This window comes from Megalobrama amblycephala, linkage group LG12, assembly GCF_018812025.1.
Source record: "Megalobrama amblycephala isolate DHTTF-2021 linkage group LG12, ASM1881202v1, whole genome shotgun sequence".
NCBI classification, from domain to species: Eukaryota; Metazoa; Chordata; class Actinopteri; order Cypriniformes; family Xenocyprididae; genus Megalobrama; species Megalobrama amblycephala.
Window position 1 is genome coordinate 24,939,783 of NC_063055.1, and position 15,769 is coordinate 24,955,551.

General features: G+C 33.9%; 1 protein-coding gene across 1 annotated transcript in view; it reads right to left on the minus strand.

Annotated features, from left to right (window-relative positions):
• sema3ga (sema domain, immunoglobulin domain (Ig), short basic domain, secreted, (semaphorin) 3Ga) overlaps nt 1-15,769 on the minus strand; it is a 28,226-nt gene that overhangs the window by 2,014 nt on the left and 10,443 nt on the right. The window contains exons 3-17 of the mRNA XM_048209946.1: nt 9,397-9,557; nt 9,198-9,260; nt 8,960-9,079; nt 8,760-8,853; nt 6,286-6,405; nt 6,004-6,149; nt 5,788-5,902; nt 5,561-5,630; nt 3,897-4,041; nt 3,463-3,685; nt 3,182-3,270; nt 2,198-2,239; nt 1,905-2,062; nt 1,664-1,731; nt 1,415-1,542 (exon numbers count right to left, since the gene is read on the minus strand). Coding sequence (XP_048065903.1) covers nt 1,415-1,542; nt 1,664-1,731; nt 1,905-2,062; nt 2,198-2,239; nt 3,182-3,270; nt 3,463-3,685; nt 3,897-4,041; nt 5,561-5,630; nt 5,788-5,902; nt 6,004-6,149; nt 6,286-6,405; nt 8,760-8,853; nt 8,960-9,079; nt 9,198-9,260; nt 9,397-9,557 — 1,742 coding nt within the window. The remainder of the gene's footprint in view (nt 1-1,414; nt 1,543-1,663; nt 1,732-1,904; nt 2,063-2,197; nt 2,240-3,181; nt 3,271-3,462; nt 3,686-3,896; nt 4,042-5,560; nt 5,631-5,787; nt 5,903-6,003; nt 6,150-6,285; nt 6,406-8,759; nt 8,854-8,959; nt 9,080-9,197; nt 9,261-9,396; nt 9,558-15,769) is intronic.

Genomic DNA, 15,769 nt, shown 5'->3' on the forward strand with positions numbered 1-15,769 from the left:
CAAGGCTACATTTATTTAATTAAAAATACAGTAAAAAACAGTAATATTGTGAAATATTATTACAATTTGAAATTATTGTGTACTATTTAAATATATTTGACAAAGTAATTTATTCCTGTGATGCAAAGCTGAATTTTCAGCATCGTTACTCCAGTCTTCAGTGTCACATGATCCTTCAGAAATCATTCTAATATGCTGATTTGCTGCTCAATAAACATTTATGACTATTTTCAATGTTGAAAACAGTTGTGTACTTTTTTTTTTTCAGGATTCCTTGATGAATAGAAAGTTCAAAAGAACAGCATTTATCTGAAATACAAAGCTTCTGTAGCATTATACACTACCGTTCAAAAGTTTGGGGTCAGTAAGAATTTTTATTTTTATTTTTTTGAAAAGAAATTAAAGAAATTGAATACTTTTATTCAGCAAGGATGCATTAAATCAATCAAAAGTGGCAGTAAAGACATTTATAATGTTACAAAAGATTAGATTTCAGCTAAACACTGTTCTTTTGAACTTTCTATTCATCAAATAATCCTGAAAAAAAATATTGTACACAAATATTTTGTACATTTGTACACATTAAATGTTTCTTGAGCAGCAGATCAGCATATTGGAATGATTTCTGAAGGATCATGTGACACTGAAGACTGGAGTAATGATGCTGAAAATTCAGCTTTGCATCACAGGAATAAATTACTTTGTGAAATATATTCAAATAGAAAACAGTTATTTTAAATTGTAATAATATTTCACAATATTACTGTTTTTTACTGTATTTTTAATTAAATAAATGTAGCCTTGGTGAGCAGACGAAACTTCTTTTAAAAACATTAAAAATCTTAGTGGTTCCAAACTTTTGGACTGTACTGTATATAACTATACAAAAGTTTGAAGTCGGTAAGACTTTTAAAAGGTTTAAAAAATATGATGGAAACACATTTCAAAATTAAATAAAACTTCCCAGAAGTGTCTCTCTTCCAGATGCAAGAGAAGACATTTTTCCACACCACTTCCATTTTTATTACAGATATTTTGCGACAAATTCCCAGGAAGTGGCGATTTTGTTCTCTTAGATGCAAATGCTGCTTTATTCGCAAATGTTTTAATGCGACATTCCAATTTGAGTTAAATTTGCAACTTTGGAAAAGAAATTTAGTAGTACAGCATTTATTTGAAATAAAAATCTTTTGTTACATTTTAAATATCTTTACTGTCACTTGTGATCAATTTAATATATCCTTGATAAAAGCATTAATTTCTTTAAACAAACAAACAAAAAAAATCTTACTGACCCCAAACTTTTGAACAGTATTAACCAACAAAATGAAACTGTTATTATATACTACTATATGTTTTATTTGGCTGGTTAGTGACTGGTGGTTTGAAATAAAGTAAAAGCGTGCAATCTTACCACTTTTCGTCTTCCCTCCTTCTGGTAGAGCCATTTGATAGAGGCCTGAGGAGAGCGCGGCACGCACTCCAGAAACGTGCTGCTACCCTCCACTCCGAACTGAACTTTCTCCTTCAGTCTCCTCTCCACTAGCAGACACAGCAAAAAGATTATGGTCATATGCCGTGTCCAATTATACAAATACATCAGACTGACCTCATTATAATACTGCAGGCTGTTATTTGTGGATGAACTGTGTGTTTTTGTTACCTTTGGCATTGTAGCCCCGGCACTGACGCAAAGGGTCACCGTGTTTAACATCCTGCCTTCTGCTCCTCCTGAAAGAAAAAATACAAAAATGATACAATTATCACATCATTTTACTGTACTATGAAATGGGACTCCCCTTATAAAGAACTTATAAAGTTCTTAAAAGAACCATTTTGTCTTGATTCAGCTGTGAGGAGAGAAGTGAAGTAAGCGCAATTTCAAAGAATTCAGGTTCTCTGACCTTTTGGTGGCTTGTGTAAAAGCAGAGCAGTTTTCTCCATCCCAGGCGCAGTAGGGGTCTCTGGCCAGACAGCAGTCCGAACAGGCCTTTCCATACACTCCACAGCGGTGCAAAGACATCTGGGTAAGACCTGCCTCTGAAGATGCGTACAGCTGTTGCTGCAAAAAAAAAGAAAGAAAGAAAGACGTCTTCAATGCCATATTGCTGTTAATTTTATGATTTCTGTAAAACATTTTTTTTATTATAACCTTAAAGGTTATTATATTAAAACTCATTTTATTTTTTACTCTTACCCTTTTGGCTGATAGGTGCATTGTTTTGACAGGAGCAGGTGTCTATAAATAAAAAGGAATAGAAAAGTATACTTAATTATATTTTTACATATTATTATGTATTGTACTTATTTATTTGTATTGTATGTTTTTTATTATGTAAATGTATTTATTTATTTATTTTTAAAGGGTTAGTTCACCCAAAAATGAAAATTCTGTCATTTATTACTTACCCTCACACCCGTAAGACCTTCATTAATCTTCGGAACACAAATTAAGATATTTTAGTTGAAATCCGATGGCTCTGTGAGGCCTTCATAGGGAGCAATGACACTTCCTCTCTCAAGATCCATAAAGGTACTAAAAACATATTTAAATCGGTTAATGTGAGTACAGTGGTTCAATATTGATATTATAAAGCGACGAGAATATTTTTGGTGCGCCAAAAAAAAACAAAATAACGACTTATTTAGTGATGGCCGATTTCAAAACAGGAAGCATCGGAGCACAAATGAATCAGTGTATCGAATCATGATTCGGATCGCGTGTCAAACAGCCAACGGCTGAAATCACGTGACTTTGGCACTCCGAACAGCAGATTCGATACACTGATTAATTTATGATCCGATGCTTCCTGAAGCAGTGTTTTGAAATCGGCCATCACTAAATAAGTCGTTATTTTGTTTTTTTTTGGCGCACCAAAAATATTCTCATCGCTTTATAATATTAATATTGAACCACTGTACTCACATGAACCGATTTAAATATGTTTTTAGTATCTTTATGGATCTTGAAAGAGTAAGTGTCATTGTTCCCTATGAAGGCCTCACTGAGCCATCGGATTTCATCAAAAATATCTTAATTTGTGTTCTGAAGATTAATGAAGGTCTAACGGGTGTGGAACGGCATGAGGGTGAGTAATAAATGACAGAATTTTCATTTTCGGGGGGAACTAACCCTTTAATATAACATTAAAATTCTGATGTCTGAAAAAAATGTATTTACCCTGAAAACTTCCACTTCCTCTAAAGTGAGCTCTTCCATTGTGGTGGGATCCTTGGGCAGCACTATAACTTTTTGAACTGTACCACGATCTGTGGGGTGACGGAAAAGTCACACAGTTTACACAATATGTTTACCAGAATCTGCAACCTACATTACATTTCTAAAACTGATATGGTGAATTTTTATCTCTTGTCAACTTTAACAAGTAGGCTTGCTATCCCAAGTTTAACATATTCAAGAAACTTAACTAATTTCAGCAAATCAGAGGATGCCGGTCTCACCTGTTCCCAGAAAGAGAACCTCATATCGGCCATCCACAGCATCCACCTGATCCACCGCAATAGTAGTAAAGCGATAGTCTACACCGGAGCGCACCACCAGAGGGCGCTTGTGAATGGGATACACAGGGTGGTACATGAGAGGATGAGCACGAATGAAGTTAACTGCTTCATCTGAGAACTCTTTTGTGGACTTAAGCCCCGGTGTGAATGTGCCTCCTGGACACTAATGCAGAAAACGGAGGGAGAGTCAGTCAGATAAATGTACATGCTTCTGGGTTTGCTTCTATCTTTCAAAGAAAATAGCCTTACAGCAATAAAATATATCATAGATACGGTAAGATGGATGATAAGAAGCATAAAAGCATATGACATATATTTTGAGTGAAATTACCAAATTTTCATGATGCTTGAGAGATAAATTGACTGAAACTCACTGTTCCTGGACGTGGATAGGGAATCTTCCCTGTGTATGTAGTCCATTGGTAGTTGTGTCCATGTTTATGGGCGAAAGGGCCATTGAAGACATTTCGGATGTCAGCCATTGAGTAGACACACACGGCTGAGCCTTTAAACACAGAGCTAAGAGACAAAAACAAGACAGATGAGTATAATATCAAAGATACAGAAACAAACAATTCTCAAAGAGGAAGAAAACAGATTTTGGGGGAAGTTAAAGGTGCCCTAGAACGTCTTTTTAAAAGATGTATATAAGTCTAAGGTGTCCCCTGAATGTGTCTGTGAAGTTTCAGCTCAAAATACCCCATAGATTTTTTTAACTGCCTATTTTGGGGCATCATTAACTACGCACCGATATATATGTTGCGGCCCCTTTAATTCTCGTGCTCCCCCTCCCACAGAGCTCACGCTTGCCTTGAACAGCATAAACACAGTTCACACAGCTAATATAACCCTCAAAATGGATCTTTACAAAGTGTTCGTCATGCAGCATGTCTAATCGCGTAAGTATAGTATTTATTTGGATGTTTACATTTGATTCTGAATGAGTTTGATAGTGCTCCATGGCTAAAGCTAACATTACACACTGCTGGAGAGATTTATAAAGAATGAAGTTGTGTTTATGCATTATACAGACTGCAAGTGTTTAAAAATGAAAATAGCGACGCTCTCTTGTCTCCATGAATACAGTAAGAAACGATGGTAACTTTAACCACATTTAACAGTACATTAGCAACATGCTAACGAAACATTTAGAAAGACAATTTACAAATATCACTAAAAATATCATGTTATCATGGATCATGTCAGTTATTATTGCTCCATCTGCCATTTTTCGCTGTTGTCCTTGCTTGCTTACCTAGTCTGATGATTCAGCTGTGCACATCCAGACGTTAATACTGTCTGCCCTTGTGTAATGCATTGAACATGGGCTGGCATATGCAAATATTGGGGGCGTACATATTAATGATCCCGACTGTTACGTAACAGTCGGTGTTATGTTGAGATTCGCCTGTTCATCTGAGGTCTTTTAAACAAATGAGATTTATATAAGAAGGAGGAAACAATGGAGTTTGAAACTCTGTGTATGTCTTTTCCATGTACTGAACTCTTGTTATTCAACTATGCCAAGGTAAATTCAATATTTAATTCTAGGGCACCTTTAAAACACACACACACACACACACACACACACACACACACACACACACAAAAAGATTAAAAAAAAGTCAGATCAAAGTCAAAAGAGTCCAAATATCCCTATTTCCATACTACATAGTAGGCAAAAAACAGTATGTGAGCTGAGCAATATGTCATAATTCATAGTATTTATAAAACAGTACCCAGATGACCTACTACTTCTGGTGAGATTCTGAAGTGCGCATTCTATGGACACTTTACTATCCCATGAGGCCACAGGAGAGGATTTGTGAATGGAGGTGAAGGTAACATGACAATGACAACATGGAGGATGTAGTACGTCCAAATTTCATTCATACTACACATATTTATACTATATAAAACATACTTTTTTAGCAGTCATGTTTCAAACTAAATGTAGTACCTACTATACAGTATGTGATTTTGGACGCAGCATGTGTTGATCTAAAGATAATGTACTAATGAAAAAGCAGGTGTGTACCCAGAAGTTGAGAAGACGCCATATACCACAGGGTTTCGTTCATCCTGGGTAGGTTGAATAAACACATCCCCTGGAATGGAGAAGCAAAGCATTAGAAAAATGTGTCAATACTCGGATATTAAGTATGCATCAACGGAATCAACATTTGCTATAGCTGAATTACATTTAACACCACTAGATGGCACAATACAAACTGTAAAACTACTAGTAAATAAACTTGCACTCACTCAGTTCATCAAAGAAGGTTTCCACCCCATCATCTCCCATCACTGAGCACACAAGCCTGGCCTTCAGAAAAGTTGTCCATTTGTTCACAAGAGACTTCTGTCCACCCTCATCATTCTGTGATGAAACACAAACAGCTGTTTATTAACTGACAGAACTCTGAACTGCTTCCTGTGCACCTGCTGTTTCTGGTTTACGTAAAGCAGGATATTGCTCACCAGGCACACACGGCCCACTCTGGCCAAAACACTTGGACTCGCTCCACCCCCCGAGTCCAGACTCTTCTCACGGAAGAAGAAATAGAGCTTGTCATCGTTCTTCTCTGAGCTGTCAGGAATCTGTTTCATGTGAACAAATACAGGTTCTAGGAAATAAACAGAGCGTGCATGTAACATCCACCCAAATATTTAATAGAAACTAAAACAGCTGAGCAAATATTTATTGTCAATCTAATTAAATTTATATCTGCCAATCCAAATATGAACAGCCGAGCTATTTACCGTTCAGCCACTTAGAGTCATACTGCTCTGATCTCACAGCTGGCCGGCTCCCCATGGTCCTGAAGATTCCTGGATCAGTGCTCATGAAGTCCACCGGCACTCCAGCATACAGGTTTCCATCTAGATGTAGGAAAGGTGATAAATGCATTCATGAGTACACATGAAAGCTACATGTTTTAGATGATTTGTGAAGTTTGGTGAACTTTTCTGTGATGACACAGACAGGATATTTACCATTCGCTAATCTTTCATGCTTTACAGAACATCAGATAGGGATACATTTCATATACATTCATTCATATTCATATACAAAAATACATGAGCTGAAATGAATTGATGTTGCAAGGCATTTTATTTACAGTAATCGTTTTAAATTATTTAGTAACATAAAACTGCCAAGCTAAAACCTCATCACAGACAAGTATATCTATTATGACCTGAATCAATATGTAAACAAATTAGCACCAAGTTATTAGCAATGATTTGCCTTGGAGCATATGTAAAATATAAATATCAGTAAGGATACTAATATTATCATTGTGTTATGATTCTGTTATATGTTATGATTCTGTAATGTGATATGATTTTTTGCGCTGCTATGTTCTGGTATGCTGTGATGCTGTTATGATTCATTTATGTTATGATATGTTATATATGTTATGATTCTTTTATACTATGCTATGTTATGATTTTGTTAAGATATGTTATTAGGATTTGGTTGCTGTGATATGTTATGATTCTGTTAAGTTATGATTCCGTAATGTTAAAGGTGCCCTAGAATTAAAAATTGAATTTACCTTGGCATAGTTAAATAACAAGAGTTCAGTACATGGAAATGACATACAGTGAGTCTCAAACTCCATTGTTTCCTCCTTCTTATATAAATCTCATTTGTTTAAAAGACCTCTGAAGAACAGGCGAATCTCAACATAACACAGACTGTTACGTAACAGTCAGGATCATTAATATGTACGCCCCCAATATTTGCATATGCGAGCTCATGTTCAAGGCATTAGACAAGGGCAGCCAGTATTAACGTCTGGATGTGCACAGCTGAATCATCAGACTAGGTAAGCAAGCAAGAACAACAGCGAAAAATGGAAGATGGAGCAATAATAACTGACATGATCCATGATAACATGATATTTTAAGTGATGTTTGTAAATTGTCTTTCTAAATGTTTCGTTAGCATGTTGCTAATGTACTGTTAAATGTGGTTAAAGTTACCATTGTTTATTACTGTATTCACGGAGACAAGAGCCGTGGCTATTTTCATTATTAAACACTTGCAGTCTGTATAATTCATAAACACAACTTCATTCTTTATAAATCTCTCCAACAGTGTGTAATGTTAGCCGTTAGCCACGGAGCATACTATCAAACTCATTCAGAATCAAATGTAAACATCCAAATAAATACAATACTCACATAATTCGACGCATGCATGCAGTATGCATGATGAACACTTTGTAAAGATCCATTTTGAGGGTTATATTCGCTGTGTAAACTTTGTTTATGCACTGTTTAAGGCAAGCGTGAGCTCCGGGGGCGGAGAGCGCGAGATTTAAAGGGGCTGCAGCCTGAATCTGCACATTTCTAATTATGCCCCAAAATAGGCAGTTAAAAAAAATTAATTAAAAAAAATCTATGGGGTATTTTGAGCTGAAACTTCACAGACACATTCAGGGGACACCTTAGACATATTACATCTTGTAAAAAACTTTCGATGGCACCTTTAAGTTATGTTAAGTTATTTTTTTCTAATTCTGTTCTGTTTTGATGTTATGATTCTTTTACACTGTTATGTTATGATTCAGTCAAGTTATGATTTTTATAAAACTCTGATATGTTATAATTTTTTTATGCTATGTTATGTTCTGTTATGATATGATAAGTTACCTTATAATATTATGATTCTGTTATGTTATGATTCTGTAATGTGATACGTTATGATTTTTTCTGCTGTTATGTTATATACGTTATGATTATTTTATACTATGCTATGTTCTGATCTTGTTAAGATAAGTTATGATCTGTTTATGTTACGATTCTGTAATGTTTAGTTATGATTTTGTTCTGATTCTGTTCTGTTTGATGTTATGATTTTTTTTACACTGTAATGTTACGATTCTGTCAAGTTATGATTTTGTCTGTTATGATGTTATGAATCCGTTATAAATCTTATCTATTATAAATATATTATATTCTGTTCATACAATACAATATATATTATGTTCTGTTCTGTTATATGTTACATCATCTTATGATGTTATGATTATGTTGTGTTGTGTTATGTTATGATTTGGTATGATTCTGTTATATGTTACAATTGCTATGTTCTGCTATTTTGGGGATTGTTTGATAAAATGACAGACAACAGTTGCTACAGTAGGATTGGCTATTAATGTGCTTAGTGAAGGATCAATTACATTAAATGTAAAAATGATATGGCATCTTCATTAATCGTTTCTTACTAATCAGGGCTGCAACATTCTCCTGGTTTGGATCGTAAGAACATTTTCCCTTTCCAGAGTCCACATAACCAGGAACCAGCCTGAAGAGGTAGTCCTGTGGACATCAGAGCAGGGAGAGCATTTGGTTTATTGTTACTGAAGGTTGTGTTGTGTGTATATATGAGTATATACAGTATATTTATGTGTGTGTGTGTGTGTACCTCAGCTCTCCAGCCTCTGTTGATGAAAGTGCAGATGGGTTTATAAGCTCCTGTGCCGCAGGTGTACAGGTGAGTCCTGTTCCACGGCTCAATCAGACGCACAAAGTTAGCACACTCTCCCTGAAAACACACACACAAACCACTGTTAAAGTGCTATTGGTCAGATCAAGAGTGTCACATTCTATTTAGTGATTCAGTTACTAGGATGGTTTGATCAATATAACTGATGTAAACTCACATGCCTGCCTTTCCCAGTCATCTGACACTCTCCCTTTCTCTGAGCTGGAGCCGGCCAGTGGATCTACAGACATAAAACACCCACAGCATTAGAAGAATTCATTGACACTTCAATTCTTCTGGGGTCAGTGTTCTGGGTGACAATTGCTTCATGTTATTTTTGTTGTGAATGGAATTGATTCATTTGAATCATCCCTTACAATAAGAGGCTCTTTGTTGATGTTTTGCATGTCTAGAGAGACCAGATATTCACGGCTGCCCAGGTACAACCGCCCCTGGTCTGGATCAACGTGCAAGATCCGGTAGTCACTGGTGTTGAAGGAGAAACTGAAAGGCCTTGCCGTCCGAGTGTCCATCAGCTCTGATGAATGACAAAAGAGAAGCATAGGAAATGAAATGATGAATGAATTAAAATTAACTTTTTTTATTTGAATATATTTTAAAATGTAATTAATTCCTGAATAGCCACTTAATAATATTAATCATATTAATGATAATGCTTAATTAGAAACACTTTCCTGACTGCATTTGGTGTCAATAATGAGTTTTTGAGCATTAATGATGATGCAGTAAAGATACATAAGACAGAAAGCACTGCTCAATAAGTTTACTCCTAAAAGAGTTTCACCTATAGGGGGTGCTCTTAACTCTCTCTTCACTCATCTGTTTTGTGACTAAACCCAGATTGTTATGGGGTAAACATAGTTCTGTGGGCATTTACTTTTCCAGATGAAATCATTAAAATAAAAATCTTGTAGTAGGAGTGTTCTGGGCCGCCCCTCCACTGCAAGCTCTTCTTGAAGGTGGAAGGAAGAGCCGAGAAGCGTAAGTTGGTGACTCTTGGGAGCAAACTGCACTTAACACAGTTCCAGAAACATTTCCTGAGTGCCAGCAAATAGGAAAACACTTCCACATGTGGGCCAAGTATTCAGTCTCAAAGGCAAAGATTAAAATGAAGAAATTCAGCGGAGTTAAAATGAACCGTTTACTCAGACATTCTTGCAGGCTGTCACAGTACTTCAAAAGAACCCCAGACCCTGATGCAAGGATTGCAGTTAATGTTGTGTGAATGTTTAACAGCGTAGACTTGTGTCGGTTATGAATTATGATTAGATGATTTCAGGCCTGAAAGAGACGTCAGCATCTAATAATAGGCAGGAAAGATTTTAAAGGAATAGTTCACCCAAAACTGAAATTCTGTCATAAATTCCTCACACTCCTCGTTCAGGATGAACACATTTAAAACAAACTGTCCTTTTCTATTTCTTCCCTTGTGCAGGATCATCTGACACACAATTTCATGCTCTCTTTTGAGGATGAAGTCCTGTAGCTATTTTACAAGCTACATTCATAGATATCTAAGTATACACTGATTTGCATCTGTTCCTGACTAGATTCATCCACATCATGTCCAGTAACATCATGAACATCCTCTTATACTAAACGGTTATACTAAACTAAAATGCAATACACCACCATTCAAAAGTTTGGGGGTCAGTAAGATTAAAGAAGCAAGTAAGAAAAAAAATTTCCATTTTAACCCTCTGGGCCTCTAGAGAAAGTTTCTCATTATTATGAGATACTAAGTCATAATTACGAGAAAGTTTCTCATTATTATGAGATGTTAAGTCATTATTATGAGAAAGTTTCTCGTTATTATGAGGTTAAGTCTAGATTATGAGATACTAAGTCATAATTACGAGAAAGTTTCTCATTATTATGAGAAACTAAGACATTATTACGAGAAAGTTTCTCATTATTATGAGATGTTAAGTCATTATTACGAGAAACTAAGACATTATTACGAGAAAGTTTCTCATTATTATGAGATGTTAAGTCATTATTACGAGAAAGTTTCTCGTTATTATGAGAAACTAAGACATTATTACGAGAAAGTTTCTCCTTATTATGAGATGTTAAGTCATTATTACGAGAAAGTTTCTCGTTATTATGAGAAACTAAGACATTATTACGAGAAAGTTTCTCATTATTATGAGATGTTAAGTCATTATTATGAGAAACTAAGTCATTATTATGAGAAAGTTTCTCGTTATTATGAGGTTAAGTCATTATTGTGAGAAACTAAGACATTATTACGAGAAAGCTTCTCATTATTATGAGATGTTAAGTCATTATTACGAGAAAGTTTCTCGTTATTATGAGAAACTAAGACATTATTACGAGAAAGTTTCTCATTATTATGAGGTTAAGTCATTATTACGAGAAACTAAGACATTATTACGAGAAAGTTTCTCATTATTATGAGATGTTAAGTCATTATTACGAGAAAGTTTCTCGTTATTATGAGAAACTAAGACATTATTACGAGAAAGTTTCTCATTATTATGAGATGTTAAGTCATTATTTTGAGAAACTAAGTCATTATTATGAGAAAGTTTCTCGTTATTATGAGAAACTAAGACATTATTACGAGAAAGTTTCTCATTATTATGAGGTTAAGACATTATTACGAGAAACTAAGACATTATTACGAGAAAGTTTCTCATTATGAGATGTTAAGTCATTATTACGAGAAACTAAGACATTATTACGAGAAACTAAGACATTATTACGAGAAAGTTTCTCATTATTATGAGGTTAAGACATTATTACGAGAAACTAAGACATTATTACGAGAAAGTTTCTCATTATTATGAGGTTAAGACATTATTACGAGAAACTAAGACATTATTACGAGAAAGTTTCTCATTATTATGAGATGTTAAGTCATTATTACGAGAAAGTTTCTCGTTATTATGAGAAACTAAGACATTATTACGAGAAAGTTTCTCCTTATTATGAGATGTTAAGTCATTATTACGAGAAAGTTTCTTGTTATTATGAGAAACTAAGACATTATTACGAGAAAGTTTCTCATTATTATGAGATGTTAAGTCATTATTATGAGAAACTAAGTCATTATTATGAGAAAGTTTCTCGTTATTATGAGGTTAAGTCATTATTGTGAGAAACTAAGACATTATTACGAGAAAGCTTCTCATTATTATGAGATGTTAAGTCATTATTACGAGAAAGTTTCTCGTTATTATGAGAAACTAAGACATTATTACGAGAAAGTTTCTCATTATTATGAGGTTAAGTCATTATTACGAGAAACTAAGACATTATTACGAGAAAGTTTCTCATTATTATGAGATGTTAAGTCATTATTACGAGAAAGTTTCTCGTTATTATGAGAAACTAAGACATTATTACGAGAAAGTTTCTCATTATTATGAGATGTTAAGTCATTATTTTGAGAAACTAAGTCATTATTATGAGAAAGTTTCTCGTTATTATGAGAAACTAAGACATTATTACGAGAAAGTTTCTCATTATTATGAGGTTAAGACATTATTACGAGAAACTAAGACATTATTACGAGAAAGTTTCTCATTATGAGATGTTAAGTCATTATTACGAGAAAGTTTCTCGTTATTATGAGAAACTAAGACATTATTACGAGAAAGTTTCTCATTATTATGAGGTTAGGCCATTATTACGAGAAACTAAGACATTATTACGAGAAAGTTTCTCATTATGAGATGTTAAGTCATTATTACGAGAAACTAAGACATTATTACGAGAAACTAAGACATTATTACGAGAAAGTTTCTCATTATTATGAGATGTTAAGTCATTATTACGAGAAACTAAGACATTATTACGAGAAAGTTTCTCATTATTATGAGATGTTAAGTCATTATTATGAGAAAGTTTCTCGTTATTATGAGAAACTAAGACATTATTACGAGAAAGTTTCTCATTATTATGAGATGTTAAGTCATTATTACGAGAAACTAAGACATTATTACGAGAAAGTTTCTCATTATTATGAGAAACTAAGACATTATTACGAGAAAGTTTCTCATTATTATGAGATGTTAAGTCATTATTACGAGAAAGTTTCTTGTTATTATGAGAAACTAAGACATTATTACGAGAAAGTTTCTCATTATTATGAGATGTTAAGTCATTATTATGAGAAACTAAGACATTATTATGAGAAAGTTTCTCATTATTATGAGATGTTAAGTCATTATTACGAGAAACTAAGACATTATTACGAGAAACTAAGACATTATTATGAGAAAGTTTCTCATTATTATGAGATGTTAAGTCATTATTACGAGAAACTAAGACATTATTACGAGAAACTAAGTCATTATTACGAGAAAGTTTCTCGTTATTATGAGAAACTAAGACATTATTACGAGAAAGTTTCTCATTATTATGAGATGTTAAGTCATTATTATGAGAAACTAAGACATTATTATGAGAAAGTTTCTCATTATTATGAGATGTTAAGTCATTATTACGAGAAACTAAGACATTATTACGAGAAAGTTTCTCATTATTATGAGAAACTAAGACATTATTACGAGAAAGTTTCTCATTATTATGAGATGTTAAGTCATTATTATGAGAAACTAAGACATTATTACGAGAAAGTTTCTCATTATTATGAGATGTTAAGTCATTATTACGAGAAAGTTTCTCGTTATTATGAGAAACTAAGACATTATTACGAGAAAGTTTCTCGTTATTATGAGAAACTAAGACATTATTACGAGAAAGTTTCTCATTATTATGAGATGTTAAGTCATTATTATGAGAAACTAAGACATTATTACGAGAAAGTTTCTCATTATTATGAGATGTTAAGTCATTATTACGAGAAAGTTTCTCGTTATTATGAGAAACTAAGACATTATTACGAGAAAGTTTCTCATTATTATGAGATGTTAAGTCATTATTATGAGAAACTAAGACATTATTACGAGAAAGTTTCTCATTATTATGAGATGTTAAGTCATTATTACGAGAAAGTTTCTCATTATTATGAGATGTTAAGTCATTATTACGAGAAAGTTTCTCGTTATTATGAGAAACTAAGACATTATTACGAGAAAGTTTCTCATTATTATGAGATGTTAATATGGTAAAATTGAGGCAAAAGATTCAAATAAGAGGTTGAAATCAGATTTATTAATGCAAAAACTGACACTTGAAATCAACATTTAAAAAAAAAAAAAAAAAAAAAAAATTTGAACCTTGCCAAAAAGTAGTCTTTGAGAATGTCTAAGTATAAATCCAAAATCCACAACTTAATAAAAAGTATTTATGTCTAAAAACACTAGATAATTTATAACCCACTTTACTGTATATGGAACTATATAGGAATCTAGAGGTTACAACATGGCATTACAAAAGTTTCTTTTTTTACTCCCACGAGATGGCACTAATCTACCTTCAGAAAATAGGATTTTAAATTGCCTGGAAAATCCAGCCTCACCGCTGTACCAGCGGATGAGTCTGGTCGCCATTGAATCAATTCGATTTCTAGGGCGGAGCAAATCCGAGCAAACAGGAAACAGAGTAAACCAATCAGAGAAGGGCAGATATGACGTTAGCAAAGCGACGAGAGTCAACAGCGAAAAGTAAATAAACGGCCCCGGGCAAGCATAATAGTTTTTTGGCAAGCACGGAGAGTAGTTTAACATGGCTAGCGCTAGAGAGAGCGACGTTAATGACTTGTGTCGTTGTTGCGGTAAGAATTTGCGAATACGTGGTGTTATTGCCAACTGATATTGAAGGGACTTTCGCCGCACTAGAGTGACGCTGTTTGCGTCACTGAAATAAACGAATCTGATTGCACGGTACGGTTTGGAGTTGACTCGAGGCGCAAGTAGAAGATATATCATTCTGAACTTGCCAGGCAAGATTTTAAATGCCTTGTTTCCATTTTAACATGGTATACTGCTTTGAAAAATAATTAAAAAATGTATTAAAAAAAACAAATTGTGTATTATTTTCAACAGGGAAAAATAGCTAATAAAAACTGTATAAATATTGCATAGTATCATAAATACCCTCAAAATTCTAAATAATAATCAAAAAATATTATTGAACAAAAATATATTACATTGGTTTTCCTGGGGGAAAAAGTTTACATTTTTATTTACATTTGAAGAAGCCAAGTGTGACCCCTAATCGAAGAGGCCCAAAGGGTTAAGTACATTATGTTCTTTTGAACTTTCTATTCATCAAAGAATCCTCAAAAAAAAAAAAAAAAAATAATAATATCATGGTCCAACAAATATATTAAGCAGTAAAATATTAATATTATTGTCTCTATTAGGTGTTAGTCAGATTACAATCAGTATTTGAAATATGTTATTGCTGAGAGATTTGTTTTATCACCTTACAGAGCAAACATAAAAGCAACATTTTCTCAGGCTTGCATCTTTTGTGTTTCGAAACGAATGTAAGAGTGGGTTACAAAGCTTGAGCCATTTTCAGTGTGTCTGATGAGCTTTTAAGAGCTGAATATTTCAAGCGCTGACCTACTGGCAGTGCCTGTAAATGTTCTGAGCATTCGAATGAAGTTTAATTCAGGCTCACTGTAGCCTTTCACAGTGCAATGTAAGGCTGCCTTTAACTGGCACTTAGCAAAACTTGAAATTACAAGCAGAGAACAAATTTGTCAATGAGCTTTGTCATCTTTCCGTGGACGATCATCCGTAGGGATGTTTATACACCCACGGAAACGGTTATGCACAGGAAATGTGG